Source organism: Stigmatopora nigra, chromosome 15 (assembly GCF_051989575.1).
Source record: "Stigmatopora nigra isolate UIUO_SnigA chromosome 15, RoL_Snig_1.1, whole genome shotgun sequence".
In the NCBI taxonomy this organism is placed as follows: Eukaryota; Metazoa; Chordata; class Actinopteri; order Syngnathiformes; family Syngnathidae; genus Stigmatopora; species Stigmatopora nigra.
Window position 1 is genome coordinate 5,712,359 of NC_135522.1, and position 17,260 is coordinate 5,729,618.

The following is a 17,260-nucleotide window of genomic DNA, read 5'->3' on the forward strand; positions in this document are numbered from 1 at the left end:
AGGGAAAATGATCATTCATTTGCTGTTACTGGGCAATAAAATGTCATGAGAAAAGATTGTACTTGTTCTCCATAAGGTTTTACATGCCATCTTTTATCTGATTTCTTTCGTCACTACTCTCGACATTTATGTCACGCCGTAAAATACAAACAGTAAACACAGAATGCGTCATGACTGATATATGGCATAGTTTTACTTTCACATTTTTCATTACAGAGTAAATCTTAATTCTAACACAGGTATTGGACATTTTTAACATCAATACATGAGGCTGAATTAGCTAGTGGATACTGCATAGACACACACACACGCGCACGCACACACACACGACAACAACAAAAAAAAAAGACTACGCTTTCCACTACAATTTCTTTTGTGTGATTGCGGTGCAGCAGCAGATTGTGTCTCCAATATATCTTCAAAAATTTGATTTTATGACCTGCTTCCAATATCAGTCAAATTCTCACATGAACAGAGTTCCCTGTAATAATAATGAACAACTCTTGTACTTTTCCACTATACATCACTACTGCTACCGTGTCCAAGAGGAAGCCCAAATAAAGAATAACAACAAAAGGACGCGTGAATACAAATATTTGGATGGAGTTCTGGTACTAGAAGAAAAGTGCTGCCATCCCATTGACTGTTGAAAAATGGCAGCATTTAATCATCAATGATTTCCAGAATATTCTCAAATGAACATTTGAGCACGTTATAAAGCCAACTTAACATGATTGGGACCATTTTATCTCATGGATAACAAATAAAAAAAATTCTAATAAGTGTAGATTTGAAAAAAAAACAAAAAAAAAAAAAACAAAGAATGTCTCCAAAAGACAAGTAGGCATCTCTTGAAAAAAAAGAACATGTTTAGGTTATACAGTAGAGCAGCTAATGTTACACCTGGACGTCCTTCCAGGTAGTGGGTAAAGAGATGTCCTAACGTTTTCCCCTCGGAAAAAAGTGGACCCCGTATCAATCCCCGAAATTTTCATTTTCTACCGTTCGTCTATATGGGCAGCCTGCGCAACGTTTGGTGGGAATGTCTACCATGAAAGCAATATAAAGTAACACACTGCTGCATATTTACAGACATCAACAAACAAAACCATCAAGGTCATTTGAAATGTAGAGCTACTCATTACGAAGCCCTAGGAGAGGAATCGGGTGGATCATCACACAAAGGGACTCATGCTGGAGGGTCTTACATGGGATCCCAAAATCCTTAAGTGCATTTTCACTGGCCAATGACAAAAGGGGAATGCTCGCAATTAGAATACATACTGGACCTTCAGGTCTCCCTTCATTACTGGACCCAATGAGGGGCCCCGACGAACCACATGTGTGTGTGTGGGGTGTGTGTGTGTGTGTGTGTGTAAATATGCTGGGAGTAAATGCGTGCAAGTGTGAAGAATATCTCCCGTTTGTCGCCGAGGAATGATCTATCAATTGATCAAAAATAAATCAAGTACATACACGCACACGCACACTGTACATATCGCATCAGTAATACAGAGCGGCCAGGATGAAGCAGAATACGACACGCACACTCAGACACACTCACACACACACTTTTGCGCAGTCCTGGCCCCCAACATACACACATACACACACACACCAACTACACAGGTAAACACCATGGAAAAAAAACAACAAAACGATAATGTAGCATTTTGTTAATAAACAAATTGAAGATGAATTAGAGTAATGACGATAATATGGTCACCGTTGCTAGCGGTGACTGTTTTTTTCCCTTATGTAGGTTATACCTTTTTTGTAATTAAAGAACTTTTGTTGGGAAGAGGAGGGAAAAGAGGAGAGGGCTCGTTGAGGGGCGGGGTATAGATCTTGATAAAGTTCTGGAACTCTAGAACTGTTCGGCCAGCAACTCGCAAAGACGCTTTGACACAGAGTCTTTGCTGCTGCGCAGAGTGAGTCGGTACATCTGTGGACACACAAACACGTCGACATTTGTATGTATGGAGCTGACAATGTACCCCAAAAGTTGTCAACAAAACCAACCAATGTAATTTTGATTCCTTCAGGGATAGTGAACATCCATTGCAAATGGATAATTAGCTTAATTGTACACTATTTAAGACCCCTTTATATCATACCTGAGCCTGGGCATTGGGCTCCAGTCTTAGCAGACAGCCAACTTGCTGACCCTTGGTCTGGATCACTCCAGCAGACACATAGTTCTCCGGGTTTGGATCGACATTATCCAGCAAAGCGGCTCCTAGTCCCAGTAGCTAGAATGAATCAAATCACCACACACTTAAGTTTGTTTGCTGGGTAAAACTAAACAAAAAAGAAGTGATTTTGTACCTTAGCCTTGAGTACTTCTGTGTCCATGCTGTGATTGGCCTTGAATATCTTTTGTGCTTCTTGCTGAGGCCTGATGGCAGTTCAAAAAAAGAGCTTTACTAATCAACCTAAATTAAGTGACACAAATCTCACAGAATCCAAACTTACTGGCTAAGTTGTTTCCAACGCTGGAAGAAATCATTGGAGGTCATTTCAGTTGGTTGGAAGAATTTGTTGATGGTGACAGGGAGCTTGAGGCTCAAGTTCTGGAGAGCGCCTCCATATCTGTAACAGAGAAATTAAATACACAATGTCATGGCTGCTCAGACAATTTTAGGGTTTAGTCCAACTGAGCATACCTGAACTTGATGTTAAGTAGAGGAGCGTCAGAAAAATCTGTTATACACTCAATGTTGAGGACTTGCTGGATCTGGGCTCCTCCCTCTACCAGTGGTTCCACTGGTTTGGTTTGAACGTTAAGCTGTGGCTTGCCGTCAAGGACCATTAAGCAGAAGCTAGATGAATGTGAAACACATCTTACTGGAATTTAGGGTATTTTTATGTCGTGGTAAGAGCTATGATATTTAAAATGCATTAAAACTGGCAATATTAAACCAGGCCATGTAGCATAGCCAACAGAATAGCACGCTGACCATCTTTTGACATGACAAATAAAAAGATATGAGACTGGAGCTCTCCAGGACAGGTGACTGTGGTTGTGAAGCTGGCGAATTGTACTGACGTCTTGTTACCGTAGAACAAGTACATTCTCCCTAAGAGAAAGACGGTTTGTTAATTAACACACTGCAAGTCAAGAAACCAAGTCACATTGATTTACTGGTATTTTCAAACCCCGTTGATGTCATACCTATAGAAAGCTATTATATTATACTCGTCAAACAATTCTATAACTCACCAAGATTTTGACGATATTCTGACTTGATACCAATCTGTAAGAGTTGATTCTCAAACAAAACACCATTGTTCTTGCAAACAAACCTGTTGAATTAAAAAAAAAAATCATATTGACTCAATAACGAACTGTATATATAATGCAAACACCAAATCAGTAACAACACAAACGCCATGCCCAATGAGCCCATAAACGACCCATGAAAACTGCTCGCTAAGTGATACATTGATCTGGGACACTTTAAACGTGTGCTGCAATCATGCTTCAATTGAATGCCCTTTTGGTTCAACTGCATTCCCCCTGGACCAAATGTTTCCTAATATTTTCTGCAGTTATCATGCTGAACTGAGCAAACAAGACAACAAAGCTTTAAGGGGAAAAAGCGCTTACTTGTTAAGGAGTTCATCAGCTTCAGACAGAGGGGGTGCAGGATCCTCAGAGGGAGGAGCAGAGCTGAAATACCAGAAGATAGCGCAAGGACGGAGATATCCCGTATAGAAGAAGAGTGATATGGGTGGAGAAAAGAATTATGTATCCACGCAACACATGCGGGTAGTAGGCAATGGTGATGAAAAATTGTTAAGACATAAAAGAGAAAAAGGGAGAAAAGGATAAAAAAAAGATGGTTAGTAAAATATATAAATACAGTTTGTGCAATAAGTACAATAACAAACACAAGCAGTATGTATTTGGACATTTTCTGTTATTTTGGCAGAATATTAATAAATTACAGTATTAGGACAAAGAGGACACTATACTGTAATATCATTCAAGCTTATAACTGACAAGGTCATTCAGAATTATTATAGTAACATGCAACACAGACAAACTTCAAAAAGAGGCATATGATAGCAATATTTAAATGACCAGTTCTTAAAACCCTTTCAGATTTGGGTTTTAGGACTATATGTAAATCCAAAAGAAGAGAAAATGAATGACTTTCCAAATACATTTCGACTGCGACCCTAACACACAGGCACAGTTCACTCAAGTCAAGCAATGCAGTCCAATTTGCAGTAGCTTGATGCCAAAGACTGAATGTAGTATTACTGCAACTGTATTGATGCAAAGTTGTAACGCAACCTGTTAAATGTAATAGATAATTGTAAGTCTAATAAAATGTAAATCGATCGGGTAAATATCTTAAATTCTGTCGACTGTGAGGACTATTTGATGTCAATTTAGTCAAGTGAAATGGTTCAACAAGCTACTCATCCACAGAAGCACAGGTTACCATCAATACACTATATAGTAGCATTGCCATTATGACAATAAAAAGTTGTCATAATTGTGCTTTTCTAGCTAAGTCTGTAGTTGACTATAGAGCCCTTACTCCGAGTCACCAGAACTCTCCACCAAAAGGGAGTCAGAGGTCTCGGTGGGCGGTTCCAGATCTCTGTCAATGTTCAAACACGGTATAGGACAGACATACATTCAAACCAAAACACACGTCCACAGACACACACACACAGGAAAATGGAGAGAAGGGAAAGAGAGAAAAAGACGAAAGACAGTCACATACATAGTAAGTTGATAAAAGAACAGACAAAGCAAACATGCCAACCAAGAGGAAGAATCCTCAAGAATTAGAGGGCCAATCAAATAAGCTATCAGGAATTTTGTTTAGGGAGTTTTATCACTTGCACAATAATTACCTATCACACTTTTATAGTTGTTTTATTTTTGTTTTTATAACAATTTCGCTCTGACAAAGAACAGTAAATATGTGAAATTTCCATCTAATTTTTTTTATACTCACATCTATATTATACCTTACCAGGAAATGATTCTATTTATGCTGCAGTATCATTTGTAGGTCAGATCACTCCACCCCAAGATTGTTTTATAGAATTTGATTGGGATGATGACATTTTTATGCAGCTCTAAAATGTCATAAAACTCTTTCCTCTCAGTTGGCAGATTCATTACACAAATATAAATACAGTATAAAAACAGTGTCAACCAAAAAGACAAGATTTTGAAAAAGAAGTTAATGCCAGACATACAAACACCAAAATCATGCGCATTAAAAAAACAACAAAGTATTAGTTCTTGGCTTCCAAACTGATTTTTTTTTCCAGCTAGAGAAACTAGCCATTAAAGTATCAAATTAGTTTGATTTAAAACATTATCATAATAGTTAAACTTGTGATATTTGTAATAACTTGGCTCACATCTTTGGTCAGTACCAGAGCTAGAAATAAACCGAGCTCAAACAATGTTATCTATTGTCTGTAATTTTGTTCCAGAAATGACGTCAACAATGAAGTAGGACATAACAGACCGCATAAGATTTATCTATGTTTAACTGACAGCCAAGGCTGAAATTTTCTTCACTGTGTCATAAAAATACATCAACAAAATGGGCTTTAAAACAGCTCTAACTGGACTTTATGGATTCTACTAGCACATTTTCGAATAAACCTTTACCTTAGGAAGCCGTCGTCATTCACTGCTGCAGAAGGAGCAGCGGGCCCTGCTTCAGAGAACACGTCCACCAACAGGCTGCCAGCACTGGTTGGAGCGGCACCAACAAGTGGTCCTGCTCGAATTCCGAGAAGGTCTGCCGATGGTGACGGAGTGGACTAAAAAAACAAGTGCATTTGTATAAAACCGTCAGTAGGAAAAAAACACTGCAAAAGAGCATGCAGTCAACTTACGGCATTGGAGGCAGCCATGGCCGATGGATCTTGGCCCCTATCGCTACCTCCATTAAGCTCTCCGCCTTCCCGTTTGCTGTCCTCCAGGTCTGTTACAGACACTGCACCAGGCCCCTTCTTTTTCTTAAGCTTAGCCAAGATTGAAGACTCCCTCTCGGGGAAAGGAGGCATCTCCTCCAGAACTGTGGCCTAAGAGGTGAAAAAAAAAAATCATACTATGCCAAGCTGAGGAAAAAGACAGAGTATCAGGGTGTGCTGGAATTTTCTTCAAATGCTACATTTTATGGTTCCAGTCTCAATTATGATCAGGGATTTTAGGTGGCGAGTAAAAGGACTATAATGCAAATTCAGTACACAAAAAAAAAGTGTTCCATAAATTAAAATAATTGAATTACCAAGACATCTGTGCTGGCAATGGAAGATAGCTTCAAATACTCGACAGCACGTTGCTGCAACTCTACGTCCGAGTTGCGAATCTGGCTGTCGCAACGAAGAACCTCCTGGATCGTGGCCTTGGTCTCTGGGAACAAGTTGATAAACTTGATGTAGGCTGACAGCAGAAGTGCACGAGTGGGCACCGAGCACAAGTGGAACTTTGAGTGGAGAAGGTTGAACTGGACCAGTGGGCTGAAAAAACATAGCACAAGTTACTTTCAATCTTCATCACTGATTATTTCATTGCCTGAAAAAAAAACAATGTACCTGGAACGGGGGTCACCAGCAATAAGGTTACCAAACTCTCCAAGAATATAGCCTCCGACTTTTACCATGTTCTCATGACATGCAGGGGCTTGCAAGGCCTGTAACGAACAAAAAACTGATTTCAGTGGGTTCTATTTTCAGTAGTATTGGGTAGAACCGATGAGAAAAGTACAGGCATAAAAGGGGTGGATGCAATCCCGATTTCCTCAAAGCACAAATACCTCAAAGACCGTCTTGGCAGCATATCCTTGGACATCATCACGGTTGATGACGATCTGGATGACACGGTACCATACTTCTTCACTGACATAATCGCCAGCGATGCGGATGAGGTTAAGAATAGTGTCGACGTACCAGGAGTAATCGACAGCATACTTTTCGGCCAAGATGGCCACTTTGAGCACCTGGAGATGAGGTAGCACTCAGTCATTGGTTAAAATTACTTGGGGGAAAAAGTTGGCAATAGTTCTTTCAGGCATGCAATTGGGTTTGTGTCACTCAATGCAAATCAATTGTCCCGGGTGGATGGAATCATATGTTTGGTACTGTTTACTCCAAGATATATGATGCAGAACCAAATAAAATGTTCCTAGATAATTGTACGACGATAAGGAGCAAAAGGGGGAAGAAAACACATTCTGATTTGCATCAGTTTTGCACACCATTTCCTCTCTGATGGAGTAGTCTGCTGTCTCGAGGTAGCTGAGCATCTCGGCTACAATCTGCTTAGCATTGCTTCGATCGCACATGGCGTACAGCAGATCTGCTGCCCTTTGTCGAACACTAACATCCCGCTCGGTCTGCAGAAAGAGCAGGCAGAACAATTGCACAAGTGTATTAGCATGAGAAAACATCCCAACATTACTCATGGTTAGTTTTTTCATGTTATTTCCACATTTCAGTCGGTTATTGTTGGGCCCCAGCAAAAAGGGCATAACCTAATAAAATGAGTAATCAATCACCTTGAGTGCGTTAATGACAGTTTCAATGTGTGTCTTGACTGCTTCATGAGAAAACTCAGAGCTGGCCAGAGTACACATGCTTTCCAGAGCCAAATAGCGCAGGTTAGTCTCCCGATGCTGCAGAAACTGACCCAGTTGGTTACAAGCTCGCACCAGCAGATTTGGCTCACTGTTTGAAAAAATACACATCAGTAACTTCACTTAAAAATGTCTGTTCTCCAATAGTTTGGCCAATCTATATCGTTTTCTCACCTGTCATAGTGGATGATAAGAGAGATTGCCTCAAAGAGGATAGCATTCTTGGCATTGGAGTGCTGTACTTTCTTTGACTTGGGTGGTTCCTGGGCCTTGTTGAGGATGGTTTCCAGACACTCCACCAAACGGCCCTTCACCGCGCCATCTTCGGGGGGAGGGTAGCACTGCAGCAGGCGCAGCAGTTTACAAGAGAGCCATGGTGCCGGCACAAAGTAGTAGGTGTAATCTTGGAGGTCAGTGGAGGCTGATGAAACAATCTAAACAAGCCAAAGTTCAAGTCAGAAATGACATTCATTTGGACATACATTTGTAGAGAACACAAAAGATATGGTAAAATTTTTAGGAGTCATTGGGTAATTTGACAAAAGTTAAGTATTAGCAATTACTATACTTTATTATTTTTTAGTAAATATTCATGAAATAATGACACCCTTAGTACATGGAAGGATTAAAGTGAGTGTTAACTACTTACCCTGCTGAGTCGAGACACTGCCAGGGAAACACAAGTCTTAAACTCATCTGGATTCTTCTGGCTCAAACAGGTGATAAGAGAAATGGCTGCTGTCACCACACCCTATATATATTTAAAGAAAAAAAACAGTTGGTTTCTGGTATCTTTGAAGTGCAGATGACAGCAGCAATGCTTTAAACAAGAAAAAAGAGACAAGATATTCCCAAAAGCATAAAGTAAATTGGACTTAGCATAATAATCACCATTTAAAAACACAATTACAAAATAGCTGCAAGTCTTTAGAAGTTTTGCCCCCCAAATCTAAACAAATGTGAAAAAATATTTTCTCAACTGCAAAAAATCCTCCCTTTCCCAAATTATTTTATGCATGAACAACATTATTAAGTCATCATATTGTTTTGAGAGTGCAAAGAATCTTTTACAGGCACTTTTTTTTCCTGCGAGCACATTTTTGCTTTATAACGTAAACATTAGAAACACAAATGCATACCAGATGACTGGTCCGGGTCCCAAAAAAAATAAAATTTAATTTACTCATCACTCTTACCATGTGTTGGTCATTGAGAAGGTGCACCACACGGGATGTCCATTCTCCCATCAGCACCAAATCCGGAGAAGTTTTATAAAGCCGCAGCAGACACAGGGCAGCTGACTGCTTCACACTGTCCATTGTATCACTTTTGCAGACAATCACATGGACAACATGTTAATTGTTTCCAATAAGTATTCCAATGGAGAACAGTTAAGACAACTCACCCAGCAACTAAGATGCGGGGGATTTCACTGGCAAAGGCCTCGGCCATCTCACGACTGCCCACATTGGCAATACAGTGAAGTGCCAAGCACATGAAAGTAGGGTTGCGGCTAGATAGGTCATTTTTGATGGCATTGTTAATCAAACGGATCAGTTCGCTGTTGCTGTTTACCAGCACTGAGATGAACAGGTAGCCCTGGAAAAAAATAAAAATAAAGAGTATAATTGAGTGAGATGGAAAAGTAATATATAGTATTTGGTACTGTAGGAGTCAATTTCTCAACTTTGGAACAAAAAAATACCTAAAGATCTCAGGTGAGCTTATTTTAATGAAAAAACTGCAATTTGGGTATCTATTTTGTTCTTTCAGGTTTTGCCTGAATTTTAACCTAGGCAAGGAACAAAGTAATTTTGACCAATCAGAAGCAGCCTGTCAGTGGTAGCATAGTAGTAATGATGTTTTGTTTTCTCCATGAGGGATTAAAGAATGACATCATTGGCTATAGTAAATGTAAGTAATGCTTTGGGTAGAGATGACATGATAGTTGATTGCTTTTGTTGTTTATTGATTTTACTGACTGGTCAGTACACTTTTTCAATGATTATTTTTCAAGCCATCAAGGTAGGATATTCCCATTTGTTGCAACTATGTGGTTTGTATTTATTACTTGTATTTTATTAGAGTTTTTTTAAGCATGAAACCATTCTGCCTTGAGTTGTATAGCAGTCAAGCCTGACCCTTTGCAAAATGACCACTAAGTACATAATTCTGCTTACTCAATGTTTCCTGTTCCTGTGACAACGGTCAAAACCAAACAGCAGCATTAGCAACTTTGCATTACAGTGTACGGATACTAGAAGTGTCAACCTCAGTTTGGTTGGCGGGATTCAATAATGCCAACTTGATCTGCAAAGTGCAGTAGTGCATGCACTTGATTACAAATTACAAATACCTCGTTTTGGACGCCATTATAAAAAAATGAAATAGTTTAATTAAGTACCTGCAGATGAGCTACAAACTGCTGTCAGGGAGGAAAACCCGCCTAGCGGACCAACACGAAAAATTAGGAAAACTAATGTGATGTCAGTTAAGGTTACTCTATTTGTATAATTAAAGTACTTTTACTTTCTGTGTGGATGATGACACTGAGGTCTTTGATCCCCAGTTCTGTCAACAATGACAGTCATCTCCTTTAAATGTAACCATCTGTGGTTAATGCAAAGGAATGTATGCAATCAACATAGTGTGATGATATCTATGTAAGTATGGGTTTCACTCTCATGCACAAATTATTTTTTTTTTTAAAACCCTGGAGTTAAGTGTCATTTCTGATTTGTAGGTACACAGTCAAAATTGTTAACCATTTTTTTTAAATGGAATACTGCGGTACCTCTATTTACAACTGCTTCTACATAAGAAATGTTGATTGAATTTGATTAACACGCAGGGAGAAACTTACAATCTGCTTTTCTGTATACTTGTTGGAACTCAGCAGGTTTACCGCTTCCATATGTCCAAAGTCAATGTCATGGCCAAGCAGGAAGATGAAGAGAAGCTTGCAGACATATTTCTTCTTGCTGTAACCATCCAGGGCTTTGTCCCCTTTAAATTTGGAGCGAATATTGGCCAGTTCTTTATTGATCCGCTTGATTTCGGCTTCCTTGCTTTTACCTGGTGAGTCAATGACAGTCATACAATGTCAATCATTTATTAGAAGTCATCACAACTTTTATCGTGAATTAAAAAAATGAAGATGCAAGCTGCTTTCAATGAAAATGTATGTTGGTGAAATCCTTTTTCAGTCTCAGTTTATTTTTTAGGGTTTGCAATTTTGATGACAATCAAAAATAATAGGAATGTTTAACTATCATTTCTAGAACACTGTCTGCTTATTTTGGCTATCAATTAATAGCAGGGAAAATTCATCAATTAAGCCTAAATTATCATATTGAGATTTGAAAAAACATGATAACTACAACACACAGTTTTGACTGATAATAATTCATATAAAAGACTAATAGTAATTAAGATCTAAAACTGTATCTGGCGTTTTGTTGCCAGATCCGGTTAAAAAAATAAAATGTTTGTATTTTGACAGTCAGTAGCCACCCCCGGAAACAACACATTGGAATGTGACATTTTTTTTTCTACTACGCTATAACCATGCTACACAAAACATTTTGTTTTCCAGACTACACATTCTTAAAACAGATGAGGGTTGGAACACGTTAGAACGCGAAAAGACGAGAATCGCCGAGCGATTTTATCAGTTTTGGCGGATTGCTGCTAATGAGCCTGCAAAAAAATGACAATTAAAAAGAGCAAGAAAGGTCACTTACAATTCCTGATGTCCGAAATGAAAACGGCTAATCCGCGCATTCCGTCTCCTTTCGACACAGCCGGCATTTTTGCAGGTTTTTATGTGGTCTGAAAGTGAAAAAAATAGCCTCTGTTGGTCAGCTTCTTCGATGGACAACTTGAAGTGGACGACGAGCTAGCTTCTCAGTCGATCGTAAAAAAAATCCCCAAACTTTTATGATCTAGTGATTTCTACTATAATATTCGCAATTCTATGGATCTCTAATTGTAAGGTTGACTGGATGTCAGCGATCAAGGCGAATAAACCTTATCCCCGTTAACTGGCTCGTTTCCGCTGGCTATATGTCAAGCTATTTCATTCAATCCTTCTGGAGCGAGGATTAAACGCAAGGAACGCGACACACGGCGACAGTGGAAATCGACTTTATATCTGACCCTTACACGGTGCAATAATTTCGCGGCCGATCGCAATAATGTGGAGGAAAAAAACCCAGGAGGCGTTGATGGAAAAAACGGTATGAGAATACGCCGTTAAGTTCCCCTCGAGTCGCTAGCTCCACAGCTAGCCAACTAGCTGGCTAGCGATAGCCTTCAAATGCTGCAATACATCACCGCTTGAGCGAAAAAAAGCATCAATAAGGAGTTTATTGTCAGCCAGCGCCACAAAATGTAGCCGCGATGTCTAGCGCGTGCAGGGTAAACGGACAAACGAATATATACGGTAGAATTGCAGCCCGATCTAATTCTGCGAGCCTTTACCCCGCTGCCTGGATCAAGCTCGTGACAGCAGCAACGCTACAGCGTGACCGCGCGACGCACTCATGAACGCGCACGCTCCTCCAGATCTCACTCAAATGTCCACAGAAATACTACATTACTACACAATTCTACACGACTGACGTAGGCCGCCTTAAAGGCCCTAAGAAATACTAGTGAGCATGTCAAAAGATCGAAATGACTAATGCACTAATGTAGTTTTGCATAACAAACAAAATTTGGAATTCAAATGTTGGCGTATTGAAGCATTTCATGGTTATTCTATCCAAAGTAATGGATTAGGGAACGCCCACTTAGCAATTATGGGTGTGACGTCACTGGCATAATTGATAATCATGCTGGCAGAATGACAGAACACATCAGAATAGGCGTGGTTGTGACATTTTGGAGAATTTTTAGCGAGCTGGACAAAGGCATATGTGAAAATAAGTCTTAATGTATTCTCTACTTTCATTAATAGTCCTTTCATGCTAGTTTTGTGAAAATAATTGGTCTGCTATTAGTATATTAAATACACTTGTAGTATTTGACTCGCATATAACCCACAAAATGGATCCTTCAATTAAATCCATTTATTAATTCAAACATGTTTTTCCACTAATCCTAGTTGTATGTCAAATGAGTGCTGTAATTTAATTTACGCATGAAAACATTCCATACATAGAGCAAATGTGGCATTTGGTGTTGTAGTTCCATTAACACACAGTAAGAGGTGCTACATCAAAGATTTCGAGTCCCACTCATGACCAAAGGTAACGAAGAAGAGTCGAAGCCGCTTTCTTTGGTTGCGCAATAAGAACTCCTACAGTATTCGGGCTCGCGCAGTCAGGCACATGAGCGAAATGGCGGCGCCAGCGGAGAGGATGGAGGTACAATATTTAATTTTACCGCATCATTCATATTTGCTCCCGTACTTGTTCGATTTTCTTTCGCCATTACAGCAAACGCAAATAACCCATTCACATGAACTTCTTCACGTTTAGGTGTTTACCATACGCGCATCAAGTGATTCATCCATTTTAACTCTGCTACTTAATATTCACATGTCTTTTTTTAATCGTATATCTTAATTATAGCATAAATCGTGTTTATTAATGTGTAACATCGACGTTTTCTTGAAAAATCGATCTTGGTTTAGGTTTCTTCAATTGTCTTAAAGACCGCGTGGGTACCAGCGTGTTAGCTTCTAGGCTATGAAGCTATTAATCACGTATGCCGGTTCACACTCAATTTTGATCCTCTTTGATTTTATTTTGCCGTTTAAGTAGGTTTGGCGATTGCATGTTTTCCCTGTGTCGCGCCGGTAACTGTTTAATTTGCCGCTCTTTTCTCCTTCGCTCATTGACGATCAGCTAATTTGTAGCCTTTTACACAGCACATTGATTCAATGAGAGGGTTCAATATATATAATACGCATGGATCCAACATGGGAGTAGGTCAATAGCCGATAAATGTTGAGTATATTTTTCTTTTAACTTTAGTCATTGATTTTGAGGACATTACTCGTTTTCATGGGCAAGGCCAAAATCACATCGCAGTATTTCCACCATGTGCTCCCCCTTTGTGCTGCGGTGGAAGCTATACATTTTATGAGTAGATGGGGATGCATCTATAGTGCATTTGAACGATAGATAAGATACATTTGGAATGACGGTGTTGGTGTTATAAGTGTGTTTCATGCTTTTCTTGAAGTAAAATGTTCACTTTGGTCCTTAACTTTTTGTCTGCCATTGGCTGCCATAGACGTCCAATCCCTAGAAGCACAATTATGGTCATAACTAAGGATTTTATTGCAACAAACAACTTTATATTGTTAATCTCGTGGATTGTAAACGTGTGTCTTTTTGTTGAGGTTTCTCAGGGGGATAATGTGCCAAAGCCTGCTGCTGAAGATATGACGTCCAAGGATTATTACTTTGACTCCTATGCTCACTTTGGCATCCATGAGGTAATTTCAGCACAATTTTTTAACAAGACCTTTCTTCTAGTTTTTATGGCACAATTTTATTAATCTTGGCTCTTGTTGACAAATTTTCTAGGAGATGCTCAAGGATGAGGTGCGGACTCTGACCTACCGCAACTCCATGTTCCACAACAAGCATCTGTTCAAGGACAAGGTGGTGCTGGATGTGGGTAGCGGCACGGGTATCCTCTGCATGTTTGCTGCCAAGGCTGGAGCCAAGAAAGTTATAGGGGTAAGCTTGCTTGCTCCACCATTGATAAAAGGTGAAAAAGATGAATGGAAATAATGCTTTTTTTGTATGTCTTAGATTGAGTGCAGCAGTATTTCAGACTATGCTGTGAAGATTGTTAAGGCTAACAAGATGGATGATGGTGAGTAAACCAAAGACTGGAGTTGTAGTACAATTAGAGGGGGCCTGTGTATAAAAGGCACTTCAAGAATCAGTTAAACAGACAGTCAAGATTTTCCAATTTTTGCAGCTGATTGGCAGTCCATAAAAGTTATCGTTTTTATTCTATTTACTGCAAATATTCCACCCTCTGCCCAACATAACTTTTCTATTTTTTTGTCCCCAGTGGTGACTATTATCAAAGGGAAGGTGGAAGAAGTGGATCTACCTGTGGATGGAGTTGATATCATCATATCCGAGTGGATGGGCTACTGCCTTTTCTACGAGTCTATGCTCAATACAGTCATCTATGCCCGTGACAAATGGCTGGTATGTGTGATCATATCTATGAATTTGAACTTTCTTTCCGAGTGACTGTTGAGTGTATTTTGTCAGCATCATTATATTACATGTATCTATTCTGTCCTTTGACACTTTTGTTTGCAAGATTGACTTTGTATCCACAACTAAGTACCATTTGTTCTTTTTTGTAACCATTGCAGAAGCAAGACGGGCTCATTTTCCCAGACAGAGCAACTCTTTACGTGACAGCAATTGAAGACAGGCAGTACAAGGACTACAAAATCCACTGTAAGTGACATAATATCAACTTTGGCCAACAAGTCTTGACTTGTGAAGGCAAATCACCATTTGAAGCGGTATAACTTTAATTTCAGTGGTTGACAAGTGTCCATGTTTATTTCAGGGTGGGAGAATGTGTATGGATTCGATATGTCGTGTATTAAAGAGGTGGCCATTAAGGAGCCCCTGGTTGATGTGGTGGACCCCAAACAGCTGGTCAGCAGCGCTTGCCTCATCAAGGTAAGTTAATAATAATGAGGAAGAATTACATTTTTGATAAAGCTTTTGGGCCAGTGTTTTGTTAATGCCGCATTTTCTAATTTTATGTCTGCAGGAGGTTGATATCTACACGGTGAAGCCAGACGACTTAACCTTCACCTCACCATTCTGCTTGCAAGTGAAAAGGAACGATTACATCCACGCTCTCGTTACCTACTTCAACATCGAGTTCACCCGATGCCACAAGCGGACCGGCTTCTCCACCGGTGAGTTTGCCCGCCTTGCTTACTCTTATTGTTTGCTTCGGCCCAGAGGGAATAAATCAGTCCGGAACGGGGCTTTGAGGCTTTATTCCTCACACCTTGTGGTCGTATTGAAGTTGTTTCCTAAATTTCCATTTCAATGCTTAACCACTAGTTTGAACTTTGTTTGTCCTCCCAGGTCCAGAGTCCCCATACACCCACTGGAAGCAGACTGTTTTCTACTTGGATGATTACCTGACTGTCAAGATCGGGGAAGAAATCTTGGGCACAATTAGCATGAAGCCGAACGTGAAAAACAACGTAAGATTGTTCAAAAAGCCTATTTTTAAGTACTTAATGAAGATCAGTGCTTTTGTACAATAATTAACAATGTTTCCTTTTGGATTTGTCTTTTTTGCAGAGAGACCTGGACTTCACTGTAGATCTCGCCTTCAAGGGCCAACTGTGTGAAGTGTCCAAGACGTCGGAGTACAGGATGCGTTAAGAATCTGATCTGACTCCACCCCGTCCGTGTGTGTTTTGTCTTTAGGGGCTCACATGTATGGTTAGACCGGGAGTGCTAACAAAAAAAACCCGTTAAAATGCCCCCTGCAGCAACATTTTTAGAATATTTTATTTTCAGTTTTTCTTTCTCAGATGTTTGCCATATTTAAACATTTTTGATGGAGTGTGTAGTATGCATGTTTTGTGTCCAGTTTCTTGGGTTTCCCCTTTTGTTTGCACAATTGGGGCCCTAAGGCACACACTCATGACAAAACAGCTCAAACAGTCACAGGCCATTTTTGACTGTGTTGAAACTGCAAATCTATAGGTTTTGGCTTTTCTTTTCAAAGCCTAGCTAGCTCCCCTAAATCCAATGCCAGTTCTGGTTTGCATACCCTGTGCTCCTGTAACTAAGATTTGCCCTGTTCTATGAAGTGTCCCTTGCCATGCTCTTCTCCAGTTTTTTTTAGCAGGTCAAACTTTGCAATTTTGCAAACCAAGTGACACCCAAAGTTATTTTTTTTTATTGTTTTCATCATGCAATGTTTTACAAGTGCTGGGCCGAAAGAAAAGAAAAGAGACTGCCTGGTTCCAGCTGGTTGCACAGCAACATAGATGTCTTGAGGCATCTGTGTTCGAGTATGCTTTCATATTTTTGTATGAGGCTATTTGAGTCTGTCTAAACTGAAGTAACTGTTGACGCGGGACTGACATGACTCACCACACTGACCTTTTTTTGGGGTTGTATCTTGTCCGCTGCTTTTTTTTTATAGTGAGATTAAATCTGTAAATTAAACTTTTTTGCATCAGCTCCATTCTTTTGGATTCTTTTATTGTAAATGAGGCTATTTACAGTCTGTATTCAAAGCAGTCCTTTGCTTATTGTCTTTCACCTCATCACTTGATAAGGCCTGTTTTGAAAGGATCATATAAATATGTTTATATTTAAATCTTACAATAGATACCTGAACTATTACTTAACTCGCATAGGAATACAAATCTAACATTTAAGTGCCTCAGTAGAAATGTAACTCCACACTCCGATCGTTAGGTGGCGCTATAGTATAGGTGATTTATTATGCAGCATCCTTACCTGTACACTGCCCCAGTTTACTAAAAGTACAATTATGTATATATACACACCTTATATATAAAAAAACACAAACTATCCATTTAATCAAGTATCGTGGTGGAATGTGGTTGTTTTCAGGTTGTACCCCACCTACTTCCCACTTTTGGC

The 17,260-nt window shown here is 39.6% G+C and overlaps 2 protein-coding genes and 1 long non-coding RNA gene across 7 annotated transcripts; 2 read left to right on the top strand and 1 right to left on the bottom strand.

Moving 5' to 3' along the window:
• Window positions 1-171: 171 nt before the first annotated feature.
• Window positions 172-12,328, bottom strand: ap2a1 (adaptor related protein complex 2 subunit alpha 1). Of its 4 annotated transcripts, XM_077734236.1 has the most exons (22): window positions 11,366-12,322; window positions 10,486-10,697; window positions 9,028-9,221; window positions 8,819-8,948; window positions 8,272-8,373; window positions 7,797-8,056; window positions 7,545-7,713; window positions 7,245-7,382; window positions 6,804-6,986; window positions 6,583-6,680; window positions 6,276-6,507; window positions 5,881-6,069; window positions 5,651-5,805; window positions 4,554-4,616; window positions 3,611-3,673; window positions 3,224-3,306; window positions 2,991-3,080; window positions 2,667-2,790; window positions 2,476-2,592; window positions 2,329-2,398; window positions 2,118-2,252; window positions 172-1,945 (listed from the first exon to the last, which is right to left on the bottom strand). In XM_077734236.1, exons 1-22 carry the CDS (start codon window positions 11,430-11,432, stop codon window positions 1,868-1,870), a joined length of 2,952 nt encoding a protein of 983 aa, XP_077590362.1. In that variant the 5' UTR covers window positions 11,433-12,322; the 3' UTR covers window positions 172-1,867. The 4 variants fall into 4 exon arrangements, with proteins under 4 accessions (XP_077590362.1, XP_077590365.1, XP_077590360.1 ...); XM_077734239.1 differs by lacking the exons at window positions 3,611-3,673; window positions 4,554-4,616 and having other exon boundaries at window positions 2,667-2,794; window positions 2,977-3,080; window positions 11,366-12,317; XM_077734234.1 differs by lacking the exons at window positions 172-1,945; window positions 2,118-2,252; window positions 2,329-2,398; window positions 2,476-2,592; window positions 2,667-2,790 and having other exon boundaries at window positions 2,857-3,080; window positions 11,366-11,453; window positions 12,105-12,328.
• Window positions 9,548-10,817, top strand: LOC144208414 (uncharacterized). The gene is made up of 2 exons (XR_013328884.1): window positions 9,548-9,647; window positions 10,519-10,817. It is a non-coding gene; the product is annotated as an uncharacterized LOC144208414 (long non-coding RNA).
• Window positions 12,329-12,839: 511 nt separating the features above from the next.
• On the top strand, window positions 12,840-16,835 carry prmt1 (protein arginine methyltransferase 1). 2 transcript variants are annotated; one of them, XM_077734240.1, is made up of 10 exons: window positions 12,840-12,991; window positions 13,975-14,070; window positions 14,162-14,317; window positions 14,393-14,456; window positions 14,661-14,803; window positions 14,977-15,064; window positions 15,180-15,295; window positions 15,390-15,540; window positions 15,716-15,837; window positions 15,938-16,835. In XM_077734240.1, exons 1-10 carry the CDS (start codon window positions 12,956-12,958, stop codon window positions 16,019-16,021), a joined length of 1,056 nt encoding a protein of 351 aa, XP_077590366.1. In that variant the 5' UTR covers window positions 12,840-12,955; the 3' UTR covers window positions 16,022-16,835. The 2 variants fall into 2 exon arrangements, with proteins under 2 accessions (XP_077590366.1, XP_077590367.1); XM_077734241.1 differs by having other exon boundaries at window positions 12,871-12,991; window positions 13,984-14,070.
• Window positions 16,836-17,260: the final 425 nt, after the last annotated feature.

Coding starts and splice junctions, on each gene's coding strand:
- prmt1 (XM_077734240.1), top strand. CDS start 12,956: ATGAGCGAAATGGCGGCGCCAGCGGAGAGGATGGAG. Junction 14,804..14,976: donor ATGCCCGTGACAAATGGCTG/GTATGTGTGATC, acceptor TAACCATTGCAG/AAGCAAGACGGGCTCATTTT. Junction 15,838..15,937: donor AGCCGAACGTGAAAAACAAC/GTAAGATTGTTC, acceptor TCTTTTTTGCAG/AGAGACCTGGACTTCACTGT.
- ap2a1 (XM_077734236.1), bottom strand. CDS start 11,432: ATGCCGGCTGTGTCGAAAGGAGACGGAATGCGCGGATTAGCCGTTTTC. Junction 6,987..7,244: donor ACTCCATCAGAGAGGAAATG/GTGTGCAAAACT, acceptor CCTCATCTCCAG/GTGCTCAAAGTGGCCATCTT. Junction 2,791..2,990: donor TCCTGGAGAGCTCCAGTCTC/ATATCTTTTTAT, acceptor ACGGCAAGCCAC/AGCTTAACGTTCAAACCAAA.